Source organism: Notechis scutatus, chromosome 2 (genome assembly GCF_049901735.1).
Source record: "Notechis scutatus isolate UNSWTSFEM ecotype Mainland chromosome 2, rNotScu1.2, whole genome shotgun sequence".
In the NCBI taxonomy this organism is placed as follows: Eukaryota; Metazoa; Chordata; class Lepidosauria; order Squamata; family Elapidae; genus Notechis; species Notechis scutatus.
In genome coordinates this window covers 222758348-222782879 of record NC_142010.1, presented here as the reverse complement: position 1 = coordinate 222782879, position 24532 = coordinate 222758348, and the positions used below count along the sequence as shown (strand labels likewise).

At 34.3% G+C, this 24532-nt stretch overlaps 1 protein-coding gene across 11 annotated transcripts in view; it reads left to right on the top strand.

Moving 5' to 3' along the window:
- The window catches only part of PAM (peptidylglycine alpha-amidating monooxygenase), a 157392-nt gene that overhangs the window by 107033 nt on the left and 25827 nt on the right, over positions 1 to 24532 (top strand). For 7 of the 11 annotated variants that reach the window (XM_087958114.1, XM_026672868.2, XM_087958119.1 and 4 more), the window contains 3 exons: positions 5342 to 5529; positions 8233 to 8304; positions 21538 to 21667. In XM_087958114.1, coding sequence (XP_087814240.1) covers positions 5342 to 5529; positions 8233 to 8304; positions 21538 to 21667 — 390 coding nt within the window. Of the gene's footprint in view, positions 1 to 5341; positions 5530 to 8232; positions 8305 to 17834; positions 18153 to 21537; positions 21668 to 24532 lie in introns of all 11 variants that reach the window. The other 4 variants (XM_026672860.2, XM_026672839.2, XM_087958113.1 and 1 more) reach the window with 1 other exon arrangement.

Here is a 24532-nt window from a genome sequence, read left to right as displayed (position 1 = left end):
GAGGATAGGGATGGATAGACACAAGGACGACATACTCCCAAGTTTTTTCACTGACAAAATGCTACCTTATGGGACATTGGAGGCATGATAGTAGCTCATGCAATTTACCTACAAATATATAGTTGGTTCTGAACTTGCAGATTTTTAGAAGGGTAGTGAAATCCTGGTTCTTTTTCCAAGTCTTTGGTCTTGATGAATAGTTGTTGGATATTTAGTTTAGTGGTGATTTTGTGGTATGAGTTGACTTTTAATGTATTATCTTTCATTGGGGTTTTCTTTGGGGTTTGTACTTGTAGTTGACTTTGGTACACTGCCCAGAGTCCCTTTGTTTGAGTTGGGTAGGAAAAAAACAAACAAACTGCTGTGGAAGATAGGCAAATACAGTATTAGTGTGAAAATAAATGAGACACATTGACAGATAGATGAGATAAAAAGCCTTCTACAATGATAGCTAAGAAGCTAAACAGTTACCTAAACAATAATTCAATCAGACCTAATATTTTGCAACAGTTCTTCATCCATCAATAATTCTCACAAACATTTGGGAGACACCATATTTGGATGGCAGGACTTCTCATGTCCAGCTCTTCTTTTGCCATCTGTTCTCAACAATCGACACATGGTTTTTGAAAAGTTACTTTCAAAAAACAACCACTTGGTTGAAAAAGATTTCCCATCCATATTTGTAGAGCAAACAAATGTCTAATTGGTCATTATTTTTCAGCAAATAAAAAAGCCATTTTGTGTGCCACTGATATCTTGTTTCTCATTAATAACTAAAGTTATAACAAATAGCCCACTTCTTTATCTTCCAAGGATAGCAAATGGGCTATGTTAAAAATATTGACAATGTTTGGATATTGTTAATACATGTAGGAAAGTTAGTTTTATTCCTCAATTACACTTCAGTGTTTTATTTATGTTTTAAAGAGGTGGCAGTTTTCTGACAGCTCTCTAAATCAACTGGAAGGAGAGGAAATGAATTTAAAAAGGAGGAGGCTAACACTAATCTCACTGAGCCAAAGCAGCTTTCTGGAACAGTTCCATATTTTAAAAAGGCTGGATACCAATTCTCTTTTGGGAAGGTCTCATTCGCTTCCTGACAGATGTCATTATTGTTGCTATGGTGAATAAATGAATGCTGCATGATGCCACAGAATAAGAGTCAGCACTGATGTCTTTGGAAGCTGCACATAGTCCACCCCCACATCATTCTATTAGTGTAGGCTACTGATTTGATTGCAAAAACTAATTGATGGGGGGAGAGATAGATAAAGCTTTTCGCTGGTCTTCGCTCCCTCTTCTATATCTTTCTGGTTTTCACCCATCTTTTCTTTCCACTGAGCCCCCTTAACAAAATTATCTCAAAATGAATGCATTATCAGTATAAACTTCTTGAAGCAAATGTTAAATACAGGAATACTTTTTTTATTTCTGAAGAAAAATGTTTTGATATTCTTTTGATTCCTGTTTAAGAAACAATGTTGCTTATGAAACAAATTATATGATCTTTTTCAGTTTGAGTTCAGGCCTGAGCACAGAATAGAAATAGTATTAGCTGTTCTAGTGGATAATATTTTCAGGACCGAGCAATCATTTTAGACCTCTTTCAATATTTCAACCATAGTACTGGATCGCCTATAGGGATTGAAGGTTGGAGATACCTTTTATAGTGGTTGCACTCTACCTTAGTTTGCATTCATTGATTATGTGGCATTGAATCAATGCTGGCTCCTAGCAACCACAAAGATTTTCTCCAGAATGATTTGTTCCTAATCTGGCCTTTCAGATCTTCCAACAATGCCTCCATTGGTAACTGACTTCATCTAGGATACTGCTGGTCATCCTGTCCTTTTTCCTTTCATCTTTCCTAATATTAGAACCTTCTTTAAGAAGCTACATCTTTGTATACTATGTCCAATATATCATAATTTGAATTTGTCATTAAAGCCTTAAGCAAGAGCTTTGGGTTGAGTCATTTAGTGATTCATTGGTTTGTTTTCTTGATTATCTATAGCAGGGGTATCAAACTCACAGCCCGCAGGCCAGATGAGTCACACACTGGCCACACCCAGTTTAGCAGAGGGGGAGAAGTCGCGATACATCATGTGACAATGTTGTGACAATGCAAGTTTGACATCCTTGGTCTATAGTCAGGAATATTTTCCAATGTCAAAGTTCAAAAGACTCAATTCTCTTGTTATCCTGCTTCTTCAAATCTACCTAACTTAGTAGACACTTCGAATCAGTCTCCTTATCTATCACTAAGCAGTAATAAATGGAAGTAATAAATAAGGTAATAAATAAGGAATGGTCATATTAATGGGTAAAATATTCAGCTTTGCTTTTCAACAGCTATATAAATCTGCTGGGAGAAATCATCACTAGTTTGTGTAAGATATAATTGTATGCTACTTCACCACTCCAGAGTGAAATAGCATACAGTTATATCCAAGGTGAAGCTGAGTCAGAGGAGCTATGGGAATCTAAGCCTAATATCTTTATGAAGGAGTAGAGAGGTAGAAACAAGCTTCAGCTCAATCCCACTAAGACAGAGTTTATGTTTGTTCACAAACATTCTTGCTTCACAACTGCTTTATTGTTAGATCTAGATAAGGTCACTGACATTGTATATTTACACTTTCCAGAAGCTTTTCATAAATTTCCTCATCAAAGACTCTTGGGCCAGCTGAGCAATCAGTAACAGATTGAACAAAAGAAAATAAAGAATAAGAATAAATTGGCAGTTTTCACAATGGAAAGAGATTAGAAGTAAGCATCACTAGGATTTGTTTCAGGTCCAGTGCTATTCAACATGCTGATATACAAATTAATCTAATATACCCTGTGAGTTGCAAAAGTTTGTTTCTTTGTTTAATTAATTCAATTTATATAGTTTCCAACTCTCAGTTTTTAATATTGAGGAGATAAAAAAATATTTAAGGAGTGAAGAATTAGACTGAATTGCTTCTCTCTAGTCTTGGTGACTAGGCCATTAGAAGCAGGTGCAGTTCAATATTAAGAAGTACAAAGTGTTCCACATAAGGGCTACGAATTTATATTTCTGTAATCAAATAACGAGGATTGAATTGCCAGTGATCAACCAAGAATGTTGGAGTAAATGAAATAATTTACACGATGTGCAGAATTTGTAAAGAAGACAACTTCCTTGATAAAGATCAGTAGAAAATACATAATGTAAGCTAATATTTTAATATCCCTATGAAACATTAGGCCACATCTAGTATCTTGGGTACAGTTCTGACCATTATATCTCAAGAAAAGATATCATGGGACTGAAAAACATACACAAGAGAACAACGAAAAGGCAGTTGATCAAAGGGCATGAACACCTTCCATGTAAGCATAGGAAGCAATGGTTTGGGCTTACATTGGCAAAAAAAACCCTTAGAAATGTTTCCAATTTATAGAACTATGCATGGTAAATTGAACAAAGAACATGTTTCTCCATCACTGACAATACGGACAAGAATTAGAAATTACCTAGTGACTAATAGAAGATTTAAAATTAATAAGAAGAAAAGTTTCTTCAATGATATGTAATCAACCTGGAAGAAAAGGAGATTAGATAAATTCCTACTAGTGCTGATTACTGAATGCTGCCTTCAAATACAGAGATGCAATTTGGCTTCACTTATTAGATACCCATGAGCAACAATGGGAGAGAACAGCTGCCTTGATCTCCTGTTTGCTTCTAGGTGCATTTGGACTGTGCTGTTTGAAACAGAATGCTAGATAACTTAGGCATAATCCAATCAGGCTACTCTTATGTTCTCCATAAAGTAGTAAGAGCAGGTGCAAATTTTGCTCTTGATAGTCTTTTCCCAGCTGAAATTGATGAACTGATTTTTGCCTCATTTGGAACAAGATAGTCTAGCAACGCTCTTATTACTTACTCACTTAGATTACTGTAACGCTTTCCACATGCAACTATTTTGGAAATTACAATTAGTGCAAAATGAGGCAACTGAAGTGATTAGTGAGTGAGTGCTGCCATGTAAATATATATCTATTATCTGGCTGCTGTATAGGTTATCTCAAGTTCCAATTTAAGATTACAAGTTTGACTAATGTTTATGGCCTGGTGTTCCTCAAGGACTGTCTTTTCTAGATGGAATTTGCTATGTCTGGACAGGCAGAGGAATAACATGCTTCTGTCTCTGAATAACAATCAACACAAATCCTAAGTAATCCTCCTCTTTTGTCTGTGAAGACATTACAGAATCCCTTGTTCCCAGAGGTGCACTTGGCATCCTCTCTACTAGCTTTCTGCAAGCTATGTCTAGTGCAGACAATTTTGTTGGAGCTGCCATTTGTGGGTTAGTGGTTGACTATTACTTGGATGGGCACTAATTTGTATTTGCTTTGAATTTCATTTGGCTTTTATATTTAATATTTTGTGTAAACTGTCAGGTGTATGTTTTGAGCTGGGTGGCATGGAAATGCTTGTAATGAATAAATAAATGGATTCTTCATGTTGAAAACACTGCTACTGTATTCATTAATTTTCTTTTGCATTAATTCTTTAAAAGAAAAGGAAAAAGCTTGCAATTTAAGCTTGAGGGAAAATTGCAGCATCACTATTATAGCATCACTGAATCTAAATAAAAGATGCTACAATTAGTGTCCCATAATAACATAATGAAACTAGTTTTTTTTTTAACTTGGATCTATACTTCTGGCCTTGCAGAACAAGGGAGAGGCAATACAATGAATCTGGCATGCATTAAATAGAAGAGCCCTAAATTAAAAGAGTAAATTATTAATGCTTGTGTAAATGGAATATATCATCTGGATGGATGGTGGGATGGTGGAGGAGAAATCTTCAGGAAAGAATAAATAGTTTATACTGTTGCATTCCATATAAGTGATCTTGATTGAAATCTGCACTGCTGGATGAATTTTGATGGAAGCTTGTGAAATATGTGTACAAAAATTAAACAAAAATGAATTGTATTGGAGCCACAATTAAGCAGGTATGGCCTTAAAAGAATTGAGTGATAACTAAGAATCTGTCAGTGGAAAAAACTTTTGACGACTGAAGGTGCTAGGAATGTCTACTAAGGTTTAATATACCTCATAAAACTATGTAAAACAATGTTCTTAATAAATGCTAAGTAAACAGTTGAGATAATAGCTTTTATTTCAAGAGCCCCATGCATGTTTAATGTGAAATATTTTTAAAGAATAGTGTTATCTGACTTTGTAATTGGAAGATGTCCTTCCCTCTTCTCCATTTTATATTAATCTTTATAAGTGTGTTTCTTCTCTAGCTAAAATTTATATTTTATCTTTTCTCTCTGCTCATATTTTGATGAAGGGGCACAGCCAGGGATGAAATGTGCAATTTCTATATTATGTATTACATGGAAGCCAAATATGCAGTTTCATCCATGATCTGTACACAGAACATTAAGCCAGAGATATTCAAAAGCATACCTCAAGAAGCAAATATCCCTATTCCAGTCAAGCCTGATATGACTATGATGGCCCATGGACATAATGAAGGTAAAAATATTTATTCCTTTGCTAATACCACTGTGGGAAAGAATGATATGGCTGAGCATATAGAGTATTTGTGAGGCAGTGAACCACGGTGATTGAGATATCTATGTAAACATGCTGATATTTAGTTATGCAGCCCCCCAAAATTTGCAAAAAAATCCAACACAACCTTCCAGGTAGTCAACAGTACATTCAACTGATATGGCATTATGTAGTATTTAATAGTTTAAGAGTTAGTTGTCATATTACTTTGTTCTAAATCTTATTATATGCAAAATAAATACATATTAATAATTGTACCACATTCAAATCAGAATCTATTATTAGAATATGTCTAATTCTATGTAAAATTAAAAAGAGTATTAATGTTTATTGATTGAATTTTAATTCTGTTCCTTTATCCTTTTCTTATATTTTGTGTTAGCTTTCTTTAATTAATTAATTAAAGAAATTAATTTAATTAATTAATTAATTAATCCAGATTGGATGAAAAAGTGAAATAAAAATTAAAAATAATGCAGAGATTCAATTTAAATGAAGCTCGCTTATATTCTGTTTTACTAGTAAATGCACTTGAATATGTAGACAAGATACAGTTTAATCTTATAGAAATCAACCTGCTTGATTATAACATATCCAATATTTCTCTTTCCCCTTTCTTCTGTGTTGAACATAAATGTCTTGGAAAAAGCAGTTCTCTGATTAAACTATCTTAAATTAGTTATATTGAAACTGGGCCAAATTTCCAGTTTTAAGATAATGTGCAGTAAGGATTGAAAGGTATTTTTAATCTAGGCCTATTTAAATAAATCATAATTTTAAGGAACTGAAGTAGAGATTAAATAACCAATAGGTCATATAATACATGTGGCTTTATACATAATTTTGTATGTATTTATTTATTTTATCACTTTTATGTATATCTGTAGTATATATTGGAGATGGTGAACCTTTGAGAGCTATATGCAATGAAATTTCATGTTAATGTATGCCAATTAGTGTACTTTCAAAGTGACAACAAAGTTATTATTCCATTCTATTGTATTCATAACCTTTCCAGAAGAAAAACTATTACAGTAATGCTATATCTAAAGTGAGATTAATGCCTTTAAACATCAGGTGATACTTCAGGATAGAGTAGGGCAACAATGATTACATTTCCATACTCTAAACAATTTCATATCATCTGGTTATAAAATTAACCAGACCAAAATATCTTCCAGAGTACAATCTACATTCTAGGCATGTGATACTATCGCAATAATTTCTTGTGAAAGTCAAAATAATTGTAACCCAAAAGAAGATGTTTTCTACTTTTTATATCTAATCTTATTTCTGTGAGAAAATATTCCTTGACTAGTATATCTGCCTTTTCTGTAGGAATTTATTTGATAAGAATTTGATACATTGCAGTGTTCTTTCAATTGAAGAACCATTGTGAGCCTGAATTCTCACATATGGTTATCATTAAAGAATAAGTAGCATAATCACTTATGGACAGGAACGAGCCAAGTTACAGATACTTATAAATCAATTATAAATAGTATATTTTAGTTAATTAAATTGAATTCCTAAATGTAATAATTATCTTCCAGAAATTAATAGTTGCTCTATTTCTTATGGATTCAACCTAAACGTAGGTGTATATGGATTAGCCAGAAAAAGCATTTCCTTATTTCTTCTCCCGATAGTGACATCTCCAGAAATCCCAAATTGTGTGACTACGGTCAAGAAATGGATTGTCATGCCCCTGTTGGAATCTGATTCTGAGGGGGAAGTCGAGTAGCTGACAGGGAGTGGGAGTGTGGCTCTGGTGGCTGTGGAGGAAACTGGGGAAGGGCACAGTCCGGCTGGGCATTGAGAGGAAGACCCAGGCCCACCCCCTCTTCGTCCTAGGGCACACAGGGAGGAACGAATAAGGGAGCAGTATGGGTTACGGAGGAGAAAAGGGCCCTGATTCCCTTCATTAGCTGCAGCTGGGAAAACAGGATTTTAAAAGGGTGTTTGCATACAGCACCTTGCTGGAAGCAAAGTGTGCATTATCTTTGTTTGTCAAGTCTTATCTGGGTTCTGGCATCCTTCCAACTGTGTGTGTTTCGTTATCTTTTGAAGTCTGCAATTCCTTATCCTGCCCTGTCTCGTTAATTGCTGCAGCGTGGTTTGTGTTGGTTTTTATTTATAATTTATATGTATTTTGGGTTTAGACTGAATTTCTTCCCTTTAAAAACTGTTCTTGGGAGAGTTTTTTCTCCAGCCGATGATAACTGGACATTGGGGGCCAAGTTGGAGGTATTAAACGGACTTTACCTTCTTTTGTGACTTTGTTGCTTTTGTGCCACACCCTGGGTCATCACATGGTTGAACTGTACAGGCTCTTATATAAAGAGAAAGGGAAGGCTCCCTGTAAAACTGGTATAAATTCAAACTCAACTATTGCTTCCATTTAGTGGTTTTCCAAATTTTTAGCTTAAATCCGGTAGGCCTAATTTTTGTCAGTATTTTTTCAGGCAAGGTTTTTTTGGGGAGTGGGACAGGTTTTGTGATCCTTTTGCCTGCTTGATTATATCTAGATTCAACTCATGGTGATTGAATATCAATATAAATGTCATTGGATAGAAGAATAAGTATTACCATGAAATTATCTAGTTTATTTCATATTTGTAATGTGAAATTACTTGGTGAAATTTCTTTCATTTTCTTTTTTAGAAATCAAAAATGAAGGCATGGGTATGATAATACAGCAGCCAAAAAGAGAAGAGGAGGAGATTTTAGATCAGGGTATGTATTGTATTTGTCCCTTTAAATACATATTTTATAATTATAGTGTTGCAGTATTATAAACATAGCATAGCTGAAGCTTTTTTTTTTTTTTTTTGCTAATACATAAAAAGGTTATCCTTGCTACTCTGTTGTAGTGCCCCAAATGTTTTAAGAGAAAGTGGTTGATTACCAACCTCTAATCTTGCAAATGCCTCCATTAGCACAATCTAATTTGATTTTTTAAAGTTAATTTATTTATTTAATTTATTTGTATAATTGTAATAATTCAATAATCTAATACAATAATCTAAAATTATTATTAGATTTTGCTATATTCCAAATGGAGTTAACACTTAATTTGTAGCTTTCAGTTACAAAAAATAATAACAGAAAAATAATTCATACATATTTTGTAAGCAGTACATTTTGACACTGATATTTATAACATAAAAGTTTGTGCTAATGTGGAGTAGCTTGGCAAGAAACTTGAAATCTTCACAAATAAGTATATTTCTGTGTTTTAATATTTGATATTAATATTAATTCCATTTCAATATAAATATGTGAAATAGGTTTAATTACTGTATATACTCGAGTATAAGCCTAGTTTTTCAGCCCATTTTTTGTGCTGAAAAAATCCCCCTCGGCTTATACACGAGTCAGATTCCCTCTGAAAAAAAATGGTGTGGAGTCGCGGCCTCCGGCGGCAGCAACTCCCAACAGCCCCAGCCGGGAAGGGAAAGGAAAAAGCGCTTTGCCTTTCCCTTCCGAGGTGGCGGGACTGGGGCCGCGCTGGCGGTAGTGACTCCTGACTCAGGGGGCCTCCGAGGGAGGGGAAGAGAGTGACTCCTGCCTCCCGCTGTCATCATCATCTTCTTCTTTTGGGTTAGTGAATCAATTAAACCTTTCATGATAGTGAGATCGTTTCCCAAATTAATTATTTTTATTTTTGAAATTTACCAGTAGCTGCTGCATTTCCCACCCTCGGCTTATACTCGAGTCAATAAGTTTTCTGTGTAAAATTAGGTGCCTCGGCTTATATTCGGGTCGACTTATACTCGAGTATATACGGTACATGTTTTTCAAGGCTTATAGTAAACAAATCAAACATTAATTTCTTTAGGGTTTTATCAAAGTTTTCTTTCGGGGTATGATTTCTTGTGGTTCACTATAGTCCAAAGAATGGATAATGGAATTAAATTTATGTAATACTTATTTATAATATATATATATATAGGTTTTTTATTTATATAGCATATATAATGTTACACATCCATACATAATCAGGTATCAATCAATATGCAAAGGGAAGATTACCTAGCTTGTGTATTCTCAATCAGTACCTTAAATGTGTTTGCAATCATTATTTTGTGAAAGGTGTTTATCTCTCTTATCTATGGGAACCTTCTCTATATTTGTAATTCAGTGATTAATTGTGCATTTGCATATTTCAACAGTCTAGGTTGGTGATCATCTTTCTTCAGAGATCATCAGGGATAATTGGCTGATAAGTGATACTGTCTTTAAATGGATAAATTTATACAGTTAGTCCTCAATTTACAACAGTTCATTTATAACCTTTCAAAGTTACAACAGAACTGAAAAAAGTGACTTATGATCATTTTTCATACTTATGATCTTTGTAGCAGCCTCATGATCATATGATCAAAATTCAGATACTTGGCAATTGGTTCATACTTATGACCATTGTTGTGTCCCAAGATCATGTGATCATCTTTTGCAACCTTTTGACAAGTAAAATCTATGGGGAAGCCAGATTCACTTATCAACCATGTTATCAACTGCAGTGATTTACTTAACAACTGTGGCAAGAAAGGTCATGAAATGGGGCAAAGTTGACTTAACAAATATCTCATTTAACAACAGAAATGTTGGGCTCAATTGTGGTCATAAGCCAAGGACTACCTGTACTTCATCGTTCAGATATTCCTCTTTGGATAGTTCTATGCTGTTTAAATCACTATGAATTAAAAAACAAAATGCTACTTTTGTAGGTAAATATTTCAATGTTAATGTCTAAAGTTTTTGATTTTCAGTGAATGCCCTTTTGTTAAATGTAGAATTTTGAAATGTTTTATTGTGTTAGCAGTTGTGTTACTGCTAATGGGACTGATAAAAAAATGAAAAAAAGTATAGTTCTATTGAAAGCAAACTTGAAGGGAAGAGACAAAAGACATCTCCCACAGATAAAAAGGAAAATCAGAGTGGAAAGGTTTATAAATTGACATAAAAATCTTACAGACTTCCCATGTTCCTTCTTTTTTAGCCAGAGTTTCCAATGTCCATTGAAATCAGTAATTTAGATACCAGGCTCTGAGATACATGCACATGGTCTAGTTATATATTTATATGCACATGGTTTATTTAGCAGTGCATAAATTAATTTTAAAAATTCCCTCCTCACCACTATGAGTGATATGTGTTTTCCTCAATTTTGGATTCTCATGGTGATGATACATGTAGCAATGCCAAGTGACAGCAATATCAAGAAGAATTATAAGTTGAAGATGTACCAGGACCTGAAGAGAAATTAGAGAGGATATGTGGGGAAAAGGCCAAAGTGTTCTTAGGGCTGTGACCTGTATCTCCAACAAACCCCAATAATAACATCAGAACTCTCTGTCCAGAAAGGCACAATGTTAGGAACAGATAAGATACTGTGTAGAACCCTTAAACTCAAAGGCTTAAGAGGTTCAAGCCCATGCAGAACAGCAGTGGAGATAGTTCATCACCTTGGTATAGTCCACACTTGATGGCCATTTGTGTGAGCTATCTTGAGTTGATTTGCAGTGTTGTCTTTCACAATTCCATTGAGTTATTGAAGAAAGTCCTTCATCTTGTGTTGACTTCATAGATTCATGTGTTGGCATTAAGATATAGGCTTCTTTTCATCAATCCAGGCTATGCGCAGGTTGGCCTCAATTGTTTTTTGCCTCAGCATTCTAACCACTTCAGCCATTGCAGCCTCTTAGACCTCCTCTCACCTCTATAAATGTATGCTTACATATGTGTTGGTCAAGCCACCCCCCTCCCCCCCAAAAAAGAGCAGAACCAGGAGGAAATTGTTATATTGATTATATGCCTACTGATGAAAATTAAGTATTTGTAAAATTATCTAATCATTTCTTTGCGTATACTCACAATCACTTTTCACACAAATTAGTACATACAAGTCCACAGGTCCACTCATCTGCATAAGTAAATAAAAGAACACAGTAATTCCCACAGGAAAAGAGAGGTGGAGTTCAATGGCTCTTCCTTCAAAGAACATATTTATATGAGGCTAAGGCTTATTCTCCTCCTTTTTTTCATCATATCCAGAAGGTGAAGACACTTCTTTCAGTTCTAAGGTCTCTAGTAATTAAGGATCCCAATTTTCATGGGTGTCTATTAGTTTGGACAGCCTTTAGGGAAGCTTTCTGAGATAAACACTCTATACCAGAAATTCCCATCCTGGACAATCTCCAGATATGAATCGACTCCCAGATTATGATCATGATCTCTGGAAATACTGCTATACATGTACATGCCAATGAGAGCAAGATAATGAGAGCACACTTTTCTTCTTTGAAGGAATGGCAGCAGCTTCTTTTCTTCTCTGACAGCTCTTTCAAGCATGTCGTTCATTATTTGTGCTGCCTACCCATTTCTCCATTCTCATTCATATGAAAATATTCTTTGTGCTGTATGCTCAGCAAAACCAACCTCACTCCAAATCACAACAATTTTCTTGACCATTTGTCGAAAGAGTGCAATTTGCAATATGCAATAGAATGACATTTTACAATCTGGCTTCAAAGCTGGGAAAGTAAATAGTCAGATGTGTCTATAACTTATATTATAACTTAGTACTGAACTAGTATAGATACCATGCATAGGCATTGAACACATGTATGTTCTTATTCTTAAGTGCCTTAGTATCACCCAATAGGCCTTTGTTTGCAAGGTTTCCTCTGAAGTAAATCCTGTAGATTTTAATGTGATATTCTAAAGCATTTTCTTGCTTGGGAATTCTTGCTTAATATCGCAGTTAATGTACTCTCAGTATGGCATTGATATTAATAGGAAAATTTTGCATTAAAAGAACACAAGAAAGTTTCTGCTGGGATTTTTCTTGTAAAGGCATCATTTTAAGAAGATGCTTCATTATAACAAGAGCAATAGCATTTAGACTTACATACCACTTCACAGTGATTTAAAGCCCTCTCTAAGCAGTTGACAAAGACAGCATATTGCACCCAACAATCTGGGCCTTATTTTACTCACCTCAGACAGATAGAAGGATGAGTCAATCTTGAGCCGGTGAGAATTGAACTACCAAATTGCAGCCTGCAATCAGCAGAAGTAGCTTGCAGTACTGTATTCTAACCACTGCACCACCATGGCTCATTATTATTTTATTCAATAAAAATATCTGCTTTTTAGATGTATATATGCCCACAAGATGGTTATATGGCAACACATTCTTTAATTGTCATTGGCTAAGAAAGAATTCAAAATTCTTAAAACTGTGTATGAGTTTCTATATTTTTTAAAATAATTTTAATTTAAATTAAAATAATTTAAAATACAACATATCTTTTCTCATTGGATTTTATTGCAATAGTTTTAGTTTTATGGATAAGAAAAAATATACAGCCAATATTGAGTTTTCACTTAGGATGCTAATGGACAAAGATATTAAATCAATATAATTCTCTAAAGAATTCATTTCCATGAATAAGGCCCCTTATTAGCTAATGGATTAATTTTGAATGTTTTATTGGTAATATATTTTGATATAAAATACATATATATATATATTGGTAATATATATTGGTAATATTCAGGGAGTTGCAGTCTTTCTAGTGGAAGCTAATTTGTTGTCTATAGGATGTCAGTTATGGCATAACTGAACCGTTAATTTTTTTATAACCCATCAACATCTTTCCCAAGCAGCAAGTTGGCAGAAAAGTGACATATTTTTTTCCAGAGTTCTAAATAGCATTTAGAAATACAAATGGTTATAACTATTTTGTATGTCACCAACATGGAACTGAGACCCAATTTGATGTACAAGTTAAAGCACAAAGAGAAAAGCACATTTAAAAAAAAAGTTGGGATAAAATATAGTACGATTGTGAAGTATACCTATGTTACATTTAGCATGACTCAGAGGGAAAAATAGCTCATAAAATTATTACACTATTTCTCAGTATGGTAGAGCTGTTTGAGACAAATAATAAGAGATTAACTCACTGTTCTTTTTCATGAAATAAAACAGCCATTATGCTAGTCAACTAATCATCACAGTTTACATAGCTTTATCATACAATTGTTTAGGACAGAGACTGTGCACCAATGAATATTAAAAACTAAAAATATCTTTTTGAGGATCTGTTCATAAAGTGAGCTCTGATTTTAAGCATAATTCTCTTTTGAGGACAGACAATTTAGTCCCTGAATTCAATACTTCTCCTCGCTTTTTCCACCTTTATGGTATTTTTATTATTTTTTATTATTATTATTATTATTACTTATTAAATTTATTGGCTGCCCGTCTTACCATGGAATAACTCTGGGATGCTTACAATGTTAAAAGGATAAAACTATACAAAACCTATACACAACAAAATACTATAAAATGAAGTAATTATTTTTATACAGATAATGAAACAGGTCAAGACCAGAACTTTGGAAAAATCTTGATCTAGAATGGATTGAGTTCAGATCCATCTGTTCTGTCCTGTGTGTTCTGAATTATTCAGAATTATTACTCTCAGAATTCTATCTGTGATTGAATGTAAAGTGTACCCTTAGTACATATGTAACCCACTTCCAGTATCAGATAAAACACCAGTGATGTCATGCTTTCTTGTATGCTGTATCTGAAAAATACTGAAATAAATGTATGCAGTAGGCTTGGGATTGTAGGTTATGAAAGCCTACAAAAGCATCAGTAAAGTTAAATTTCTGGCATTTGATGCGTAAGTTTTATAACATTAAAAAAAAAATCGTCCAACCATCTGCTTCATTATTCCTAAATCAGATTTCATATTCTATCCTTTCAGTGCAGGAGATGAGATGTATAAATATAGTGCTCAATGAGAAACAGAGTTTGCTATAGTGTCAGTTTGTTTAAGGCTTGAAGCAATGCAGAATCAGCCATATTAAATACTTATACAAAACTAGGGTGATCTCTATACAAAAGATGCATTTGCCTATTGAGATGAGACAAAACTAAAATTAAAATGAAACACACTAGTTCAAAATCATTGATGTAGCAAAAGTAGTTTGACTTATATACCACTCCATAGTATTTTATAGCACTCTCGGAACAGTTTACTATGTCAGCATATTGCTCCCAGCAGTCTGGGTCCTTATTTTATGAACCTGGGAAGGATAAGTCAACCTTGAACCCCATCAGGATCAAAATACAGGCTGTGGGCAAAGTTTGCCGCAATACTGCATTCTAACAAATGCACCATCATTGCTCATTATTGATATAAAATTCTTGATGTAACTGAGGAAAAACTGCAATAATGCCAGAAAGATATGGAAAGCAGATAGGGTTTCTATGATGCTGCCAGATTAATATTTTATTTAAATGCATTGCATCATTTAATTAAATGTATCTTATAACATAACAACATACAAGTAAGATATTATAAGTTGTACAAGACATGGCAAAAAAAGCAAAAACTGGGAGAGGAAGCATTTCTATTTTTCTAAAAGTCACCAGAGAACTTGCCTGAAGACTTAAAAGAGGATTTCAGAGATGAGTCTCTATACCCAAAAATAGTCATCCCACTTGTCAGGAAAGCTTCCCGACTTTCTTGGCTTCATCACAGGAAGCAATAGGGGACACTAAGTGCTTGCAATTAAAATACTGCAAATAGTTCCATATTCCATTCACTAAGACTCGGGAAGTCTATTTTCTCTGTGGGATATGCAATTTTCTGATGAATATGATATTTTAATTTTTCTTCCTTTGCCAGTTAGACTTATTTCCTATTTGATCTGCTTTAAAGAAACAAGAAGAGTTTGGGGGGGAGGTTGATAGTCCTGGTTTTATGCCATTATCCTATTTTCTCCAAATAATTTGCCCAGGCTAGGCAGATAATAACAACACCTATCATGCATTGCTTCAGAGACCATGTTCCTACATTCTTCACTTCACCCAATATAATTTTCAGGACTGGCATGATGAATGAGCCGTTAATTCTTTATTTTATGTGGATTACTGTTTATTGCAAATTATTCCAGAACAGATTGATTCCATTTAGAGTAGGAAACAAGAAAGCAGAACTGCAGTGTGTGTGTGTGTGTGTGTGTGTGTGTGTGTGTGTGTGATAGAATACCAAATATCATGTGAGAAATGCTTTAAATCAGAGCTCCATGAGGGCTAATGAAGGGAAGCAGTCTTAACACCAAGAGTGCTTTATCAAATGTGTTATCAAGGTTGGCTTAACACATTTTGTTCAGCTCCAATTTGCTTTGTTAATTTCATCAAAATTGGCCATATTAACTGATAATTATTTCTTGACAGGAGATTTCACTTGGGATATTCCCTGTCAAAAGAGTAAATCTGCAAATTTGGTAGAAAGCATTGAGACAAGACTGTTTATAAACATGACAAGCTCTCCTTATGGTCACTTCTAAAAAGACTTAATTTTCCTCTTTGCTGGTTCTTAATAATAGATTTTCTACAAAACACTTCAGCTTAGCTCATTATTATTTTCATTTACTGTTTTTGCACAAAACTTTTTAAAATGTTATGACATAATTCCATAAATGTATTTTTTTTAAAAAGGCTATTAGAAATATTCAATATTTCCCTTAATTATCCTTTAAATCTTATGGAAGTGCCTTTGAACCAGCATATTGGTGAAGTTAAGGAAGTTGGTATTCCTCCTCGCTTCTCAAAGTTCAAAGCAGATGTAAAACATGCTCAAAAAAATAAAGGGAACACTTAAACAACATAATGTAACTCCTAGTCAATCACACTTCTGTGAAATCAAACTGTCCACTTAGGTAGCAACACTGTTTGACAATCAATTTCACATGCTGTTGTGCAAATGGAATAGACAACAGGTGGAAAGCATAGGCAGTTAGCAAGACATCCCCAATAAAGGAGTGGTTCTGCAGGTGGTGACCACAGACCACTTCTCAGTTCCTATGCTTTCTAGCTGATGGTTTGGTCACTTTTGAATGCTGGCGGTGTTTTCACTCTAGTGGTAGCATGAGACGGAGTCTACAACCCACACAAGTGGCTCAGGCAGTGCAGCTCATCCAGGATGGCACATCAATGCGAGCTGTAGCAAGAAGGTTTGCTGTGTCTGTCAGCGTAGTGTCCAGAGCATGGAGGCGCTACCAGGAGATAGGCCAGTACATCAGGAGACGTGGAGGAGGCCATAGGAGGGCAACAACCCAGCAACAGCAACAACCCAAACTCTAATTTTCTCAACTATCTATCCTCAATCCTTATTCTGGTCTTTCAGGTGAATTCATTGCCACTGTAACTGAACCTTTCCACCTTGCTGCTTGTCATTCTCTTCTCTTTCCTGGCATTTTCCCTAGCATTAGAGCCTTATTCAGATGGAGAGGTCCTCGCATAATGTGTCTGAAGTAGGATAATTTGCCCTTCATCATTTATACTTCAAATGAGAACTCTGGATTGATATATTTGATGATCCATTTTGTTTGCTTTTTTGAGGTCCGGGGATTTTCAGGATTCTCTCCAACACCGAAGTTCAAAAATAGTAATACTATATCATATTTATATTCCAAGGTTTATTTATTTTTTGTTTTCCACCAAAAACATTGGGGGAAAAACCCTGAAAATGCATTTGGGAGTCTGCAGGTACCCCACATCTACAGATTAGTACCGTTAGTAATCACTGATAATTTAACTGATAATCCCTTAACTACATAGAAAAGAATTTATATCAGTTGGAAAGATCAGATTAGTAAAATAATAGTAACAATAGCCATCTTCTAAACAGAGTGCCGCAAAATTGAGAAACACAAACTAAAGATATAATCAGTTACATGTACATGATTTCTCCCCAGTATTTAGTAGAAAGCAAATATAGCTTTTCTTGAACTGTTTGCCCCTGAAGTTTTGGAGAATTAAAAAAAAAGGTCATTGTATTTCAGGGTATAATTCAGTTTAGCTTAAACAAGTTTCAAAGGTAAGTGTAGCTGTACACCAAATATTTTTTTATAAAATCTCTTGTTTAACCTAACTAGGTTGTTTCACTCTCCTGACAATCTTCCAGACAGTCTTCCCATGTCTGGATTCTGACATGACCTTATTTTGACAATGTAAATATTGTATCTATCTCTGGTTCATGTCAAGAATTCATAAAGTTATAACAATTGTAATCCAAGTAAGCTTTGAAAAATAACTTGCTGAACTTACAGAAAACATTTCCTGCTGCTTCTCCATCTGTTATTTGTCAGCTTTACTACAGCATCTTTCACCCTGCCTGACTTGCCTGCCATTCTTTCTCCCTTCTCCCTTTTCTTTCTCTTTTTCTACACAGGTGATTTCTATTCCCTCATTTCCAGGCTGCTAGGAGAAAGGGAAGATGTGGTTCACCTACACAAGTATAACCCTGCAGAAAATGCTGAATCAGATTTTGTAGCTGAGATTGCTAATGTAGTCCAGAAGAAGGATCTTGGCTGGCCTGATGCCAGAGCATTTTCCAAGAATGACAAAAGGGCTAATACCATTCTTGTCAGAGACAGAATCCATAAGTTTCACAGATTAGAATCAACTCTGAGACCACCGGAAAACAGGCATGTTGCTTTTCAGCAAAATAAACCCAGTGTAGGGAACTGGGAAAAAGAACAGACAGGAGGTAGGTGGTTTGGAGTATTTTTTATATTTCACAATCCAGTACTGTGCTCTATTCTGTGCAATGTGAGGAGGAAATGTGAACTGAGGTGTTTGGGTTTTAAAAATGTATCATTTGACACTTCATGTTTAAATGAAAAATGCATTCTGTTCAGTATTATCATCACAAATTATTAAAATGATGTTCATATTGTATTTCTCTTTCCTAGAGAATTAGCATGGTTTTTTCCTAGACTTCTAAACTATATAAGTCTTATCACTATTTTATTTCATTATTTAATCATCTGTAGATAATTTCTTTATAAATTGAGAAATACTGTATTGTTTCCTATTTTGAGATATCAATGGAAAACCAAACTGGAAAAAAAATTAATGAAAGCAAGATAAAGCTTGTTTTTAAAACAATTTTATTAAATTTAAGACAAAATAAAATACAAAACAACAAAAAAGGGGAAGAATGGTTGCAAAAAGAAAAAAGGTTAAAAAGTGAGAAAGCTAGCTAAATCTGACAAATGTCATTTTTTTCCTTATAGATGTTTATTTCACGTTTACATGAAATATGTGATTGCACTTTCTGCATTCTATTTATATGTTACCTTTCCAAAAGTGTAAGCATTATTGTTCTGTTTATAATATTGTTTTCCCCAGAAGCCCAGAGCTAGTGCATAAGTTGCTGGTGCCAGCTTATCTATGGAAATAAGTCAAGATGCTGAATAGCATAAATCAGAAAAAGGAAATGTATGAAACAGCAACTCTTTTTCCTGATTAGAAAAGTTGTATTGATTTTTCTTCCATTTCCCAATAGAAGACTAAGAGCTGCAGTTAACCCCAAAAATAAAAAGAGCAAAAAATTTCTGCTTTATTTGCTTAGTTATTTATTTACTTAGTTTCTCAAGGAGAGAAACCAATCAAAGAGAGAAGCAACCAGAGGTGGTATTCAGCAGATTCTGGCCAGTTCTAGAGAACAAATAGTGGAAATTTTGAGTAGTTTGGAGAACTGGCAAATACCACCTCTGACTGGAGATGATACAGTATCTTTCCCCTGCCACACCCAACAAGCCACACCCACAGAACTGTTAATAAAAAAAATTTGAATCCCACCACTGGAAGCAACCTAGAACTACAAAAAAAATTTCTGACATTGAGAACAATAAACCAGTGGAGCAGCTTACCTATAAAAATTGTGATGGCTCCATGATGTAGGGTCTCCTGCTTGAGCCGGAAGTTAAACTAGAAGACCTCCAAGGTCCGCTCCAATTCTGTTATTTACAATTCCTGAAGCCATAGCCTGCTTCCTATTTTGGGTGTATATAATTCAGAAGCCATGTGTTTTATACTCTTGATTTAAAACAGCACTGCTTTTTGTTACCTGAAACAATTTCATCAGAAGGGAATGGATGGGCATCTATGGCCTGTTGAAAAGCAAGTGTAATTATTTGGGGAAAATAATGTTGTGAATGTTTATATCAACATAAAGAGTTTCTGATATTGTATGTAATTTATCATTTATTTATTTATTTGCTGTTGTCAGGAATAAAGATCTGGAATTACATACAATACCTGAAACTCTTATATCTTATGTTATATAAATACTCACAATATTTTCTTTCATCCTTCTATCCTTGTTATGGCATGATGACTAATGAAAAAAATCTAGTCTACTGTTTCTATCGCTTAAGTTAATTTTAATTATTGCAAATTAGAATTTATTAAATGTTCTTATGTAACTTTTGAGATATTCCTGACCAGTTGTCTGCACTTAACAGACATCCAATATCTAGTACATTGATTCATTTGTGGAATGAATATTGTGTGTATTCTATGTATGTGTATTTATGTATGTTCATGCATATATTTACATACATATATACATTTGTTAACCAATGCAATCAAGTGCAACATAATCATTTATTATGTTCATAATCATGCATTATGATTATGTTGCACTTGATTGCATTGGTTAACAAATATAGTAAATTACTTATATAATAAATTAAAGAATTTCTTTGTATTTCTGGACTGGTTTACTTGGCTATATTTCCTTCAAATGTTTGGAACATTTTCAAATTAGTATAAAAGTATTATGTTTGGTATTTTATTCTTATTGAAAGTTTATTTTTCATTTAGTTTGTAAGCAGAAAATAAATTGTATTTCTACTTTTGCAGCTCAGGTTTTCCTAAGAATAGTAAAAGTTCAGTAATTTTAAAACAAAAAAAATCTAGAATCCTGAAATACATGGCATTAACCGAGCAATCAAATGACTACTAACTGCATATTTGGATGTGTTCTATTGAAAATTGTTTTTTGCATAAACATATTTGGAATTGTTTTCATTCTGTGTATGCAAGGTTTCAAACAAGGGACTCTTGTTTGAAAGTGAGAGTAAGAAGAGAACGGAAACATGAATAGAATTCAGCATAATTTTTATAGTTGTTATAGACAGTTTGTTTGGAAATGAATCTGAGGGGGAGTCATCAAATTGTGGCTTCTACTATTCCTGCCAAATTGATGGAATGAGCAATTGCTGTCTCCCTCTGTTGTAAGCAGGCATATTGCTACTGACAGCTCTCTTATTGGAATATTGAAATATTGGCATTTACAGCATAGATGATATAGTAAAAAGGTTGAGATGAGTTCATTTTACATTACGCTTCTGAAAGAAGATATGGTTTTCATGCTTTTGGAAACTGCTGAGGGATCTATGTTGAGGCTGTTTTTTTTTTTTTTTAAGAATAAAAAAACACTGGCCAGGTTAATTCATTTCAGTTATGTAACAACATTATGGCTTGCAGAGGTTTGGTCACTACCATCCTGAATACGGTCCTTATGGTTGTCCAGCAAATCATTTAAAATGTGAGGTTAACTATGTTGTCATTATTATACTATATGCATTATAACATTGCATGCAAAAATACAGATAGTCATCACAGTTGAGACTTGAATTTCCATCATGAGTTGCTGTGGTCATAAAGCAAGTCTTCATGTCACTGGGCCCAATTTATGTCCATTTTTACCATTTTTTTTTTTAGTGAATCACAAGATCATTAAGGGAATCACACAGTTGTTAGGCAAATCCATTGACTTTGTTTGTCAGAAGCCAGCTGGAATCTAGTTACTATCACATGATCAGAAGCCACTGCAACTGTTGTAAATGCAAGCCAGTTGACAAGAGCCTGAATTATGATCATGTGATTTTGGGAGTGGTGCAGCAGTTGTAAGGATGCATTGAGGATGGGTTGTAAGTTATGTTTTCCAAGGCCTTTGTAACCTTGATCCATTGTTAAACGCATGATTGTAAGTCAAGGACTACCTGTACACATTTTGTAAGTAGCACACACATTATCATAATGTATAGAATAAATATATTCCTTGTTGTTGTTGTTTTCAGGTTTAAAGATAGAAGAAGTAGCTGACTGGCCAGGCATAACCCTCAAACTAGGCCAAGTTTCTGGTCTTGCCCTGGATCCTAATAACAATTTAGTCATCTTTCACAGAGGTGACCATGTGTGGGATGCAAAGTAAGCAAACTTAAGTCTATATAGGTATCTTTGATGCTTTCATGTGTTCTCTTTAATCTGATTCTTTTCTGGCCCTTTGTGTGTGAGTTCAAGTTATATCACCTGCTTAAGCAGGTGATTTTATTTGAAATCACTTTAAAATATCAAAAAAAAAAATTCATAATCAGGTTTCATAATTTAGTGGCTGTTAATTTGAATACATCCAGAAAAATAGTATGATGTTCATCTCTCTTTAATTTCCTTAATAGGATTTTTATTTTTTATAATTTGAGAGATGTTACAAATTCCTATGGAAGTAATGATCATCGTTGATAGTGACAACAAAGCTACAATCTAGAAAAGACACTAAACCAGGGACCATAATCACGTAGTAAAACCATGTAGTAACAGGCACTAAACCAGGATTTTGCAGTGTTTCAAAGTGCTGCTCAAATGTAAAAAAAGCATGATGGATAATTTTAATGAATTATTTATAAGTTGTAAAAGAATAGATGGATGCTCATTATGTACTTTCATTGTTGTTTCCATTTATGTTCCTCTGAAAACTCAAAGACTTCCGCTTAATATTGTTCCCAAATAATAAGTTTGCGTGATTGGTTCAGAAAGAGTAACTGGCTCAAAATTACTAAGTGAGCTTCATGACTGAGTAGAACTTAATTCTGATTCTCCCTGGTTTACGTTTTAAACACTAATAATTCATTGACTGTTATTCTTATTCTAAAATATCCTTATTGTAACTCGGGTTTTCCAAGTGGACCTGTCTTCCAAACAACCAGCCTTTCTGAACTGATAGTGTTAATCTGAACATCTCAAAGCCCAGAATAAATAAAGAAATATTTTGGTTTATTTGCCTTACTTGTAGTATGATCATGCGACTTTCAGTGGCACAAGCATGTCAGTATTTGTCAAGGATGGCATTTTTATTTCAGGTAGATTGACATTATAAATAACTGATAGTTACCTTTTCAACATAGCATAAAATAGTAGTAAGTGAAAATAAAAGAGCCTTGTACATTTCTGCAGTAAGAATCCCTCAGAGATTTGTAAATAAAATTTTTAATAGGAGCATATTACTAATAAGAGGAAGGCAATAACATTGAAGAAAGAATGTTTATTATCATATGGAATAGTTTCCTTTCCCCCTTGAGAATTGGCCTTCATTAACAGCCTTGACTAAAAATATGCACATAATCAGAAAATTAATGCAGAGTTATTAATTGTTCTGTATCAGTCATAAAGGTACTCAATTATTAGCCTTAGGAATTCAGTTCATTCTTTGTGGTTGATTGCTTTCCCATCATACAACAAGAAAGATGCAAACAGATTATCAGTGCTTCAGGCAGAGTACAAAATGGCAGCAATATATTAATAATACATGAACATAAAAGCTGAGCATCCCTGCAAGTAAATATAGCAGCTGCTTGAAAATATTAGTATTACCCTTAGAGTTCTATGATCAGGATCTGGTGCTGTGTGTCTATAGCAGTGTTCTGCCCCAAACAAGTTAAGCCACTGTCAAATTTACAAAGCAATCTGTTCTTTAAATTGCTGCCTTTGGGGGTGCATGCTCTTTTGCTTGATCATTTTCCTTTATTCTGATGAGATAGCAACTTCAAGAGAATCCTGCCAAATAACAGATAAACAAATGTTTTTGGAACATGCCTCAAGTCTGGAAATTCTGTTTCTAACCTTGTCATCTATCTTGATAGTGTATTAATAGTATGTCTCAAAAAAAGTGGATTTTCCCCATGATAAGACTTTTTGTGTACAAATAAAATATATTTAATATGCTGTTTTTAAATCTGAACTTAGACTAACTTGGAATAGAATACGATGCTATTTAAATTAATAAAGATTAAATTCTGTTTCTTTTATCTCTCAATATGTTAATAGTTTACACTGCTTTACTCTTCTCTCCCAGATTCCTTTTGTGCCTTTCCAGAAAATATTCATTGTTAAAAAATAAAACTGAAATTATTCAGTCACAGAACTTCATAGATGAACTAAGTCAATCTGGTGCTCTTGAATTTATGTGGAATTTGTGCTGTGGATTTATTAATGTTACTTTTAAGCATTTCTTTAGAAGGGTTTCTATAAATAAGAATGGTGACCTAATTAATATAATAATAAAAAATATACTTAAAAGTCAATTAATCTCAGCCAGTCTTTGAAAACTCGCAGATTTGCACACAAACCACCATACAACAGAAAGCAGGTTTCAATGTGTTTAATGTCAAACAACGAACTTTCCATCCGGCAAGAATGGCATACAATCTGGTCTAGGTTAGCTTCCAGTGCTATTTAAAGGTATATACACACCCACCTAAATGCTTCTACCTCCTGTACAGGCCCCTAATTATCCCTTTAATCACCCCCTATTCCCACCATCCAGTTACACCTAATGTGGCCAGTGTTTCCTTCTTTGTAACCTTTTCTTCGCTTATGAATCCTATCTCATTGCGAGTAAACTAGATAGTCAAAATCCCCCCTATCACTCGTTGCATCACTACAGTTGGGCCAACAGTCACACAAGCTGGCTTCAGTTTCTTCAGTTCAGCGAAATCGTCAAAGTAGCCTCCAACGCCCATGAGCTGTCAAACCAGGAGGGGTTTTCCTGGATTCCCCCTCACGTCACTGATGACTGAGGATCCCCTCAAACGTCCAGCTCCTCCGATGCTGCATCTGATGCAATTAAACAATCCCAGAAGTATATAGCGGCAGGCTGCAGTGGCTCTTGCAAACGTGCTGACGGGCTCAGTTTATCTAACATCCCTAATGGAGCCCAACAATTAATTTATGTAAAACAACTGTAATTGTTCAACTCCTGTGGATTTTTCTTAATTACTATGTTGTTGATTGTTTCTG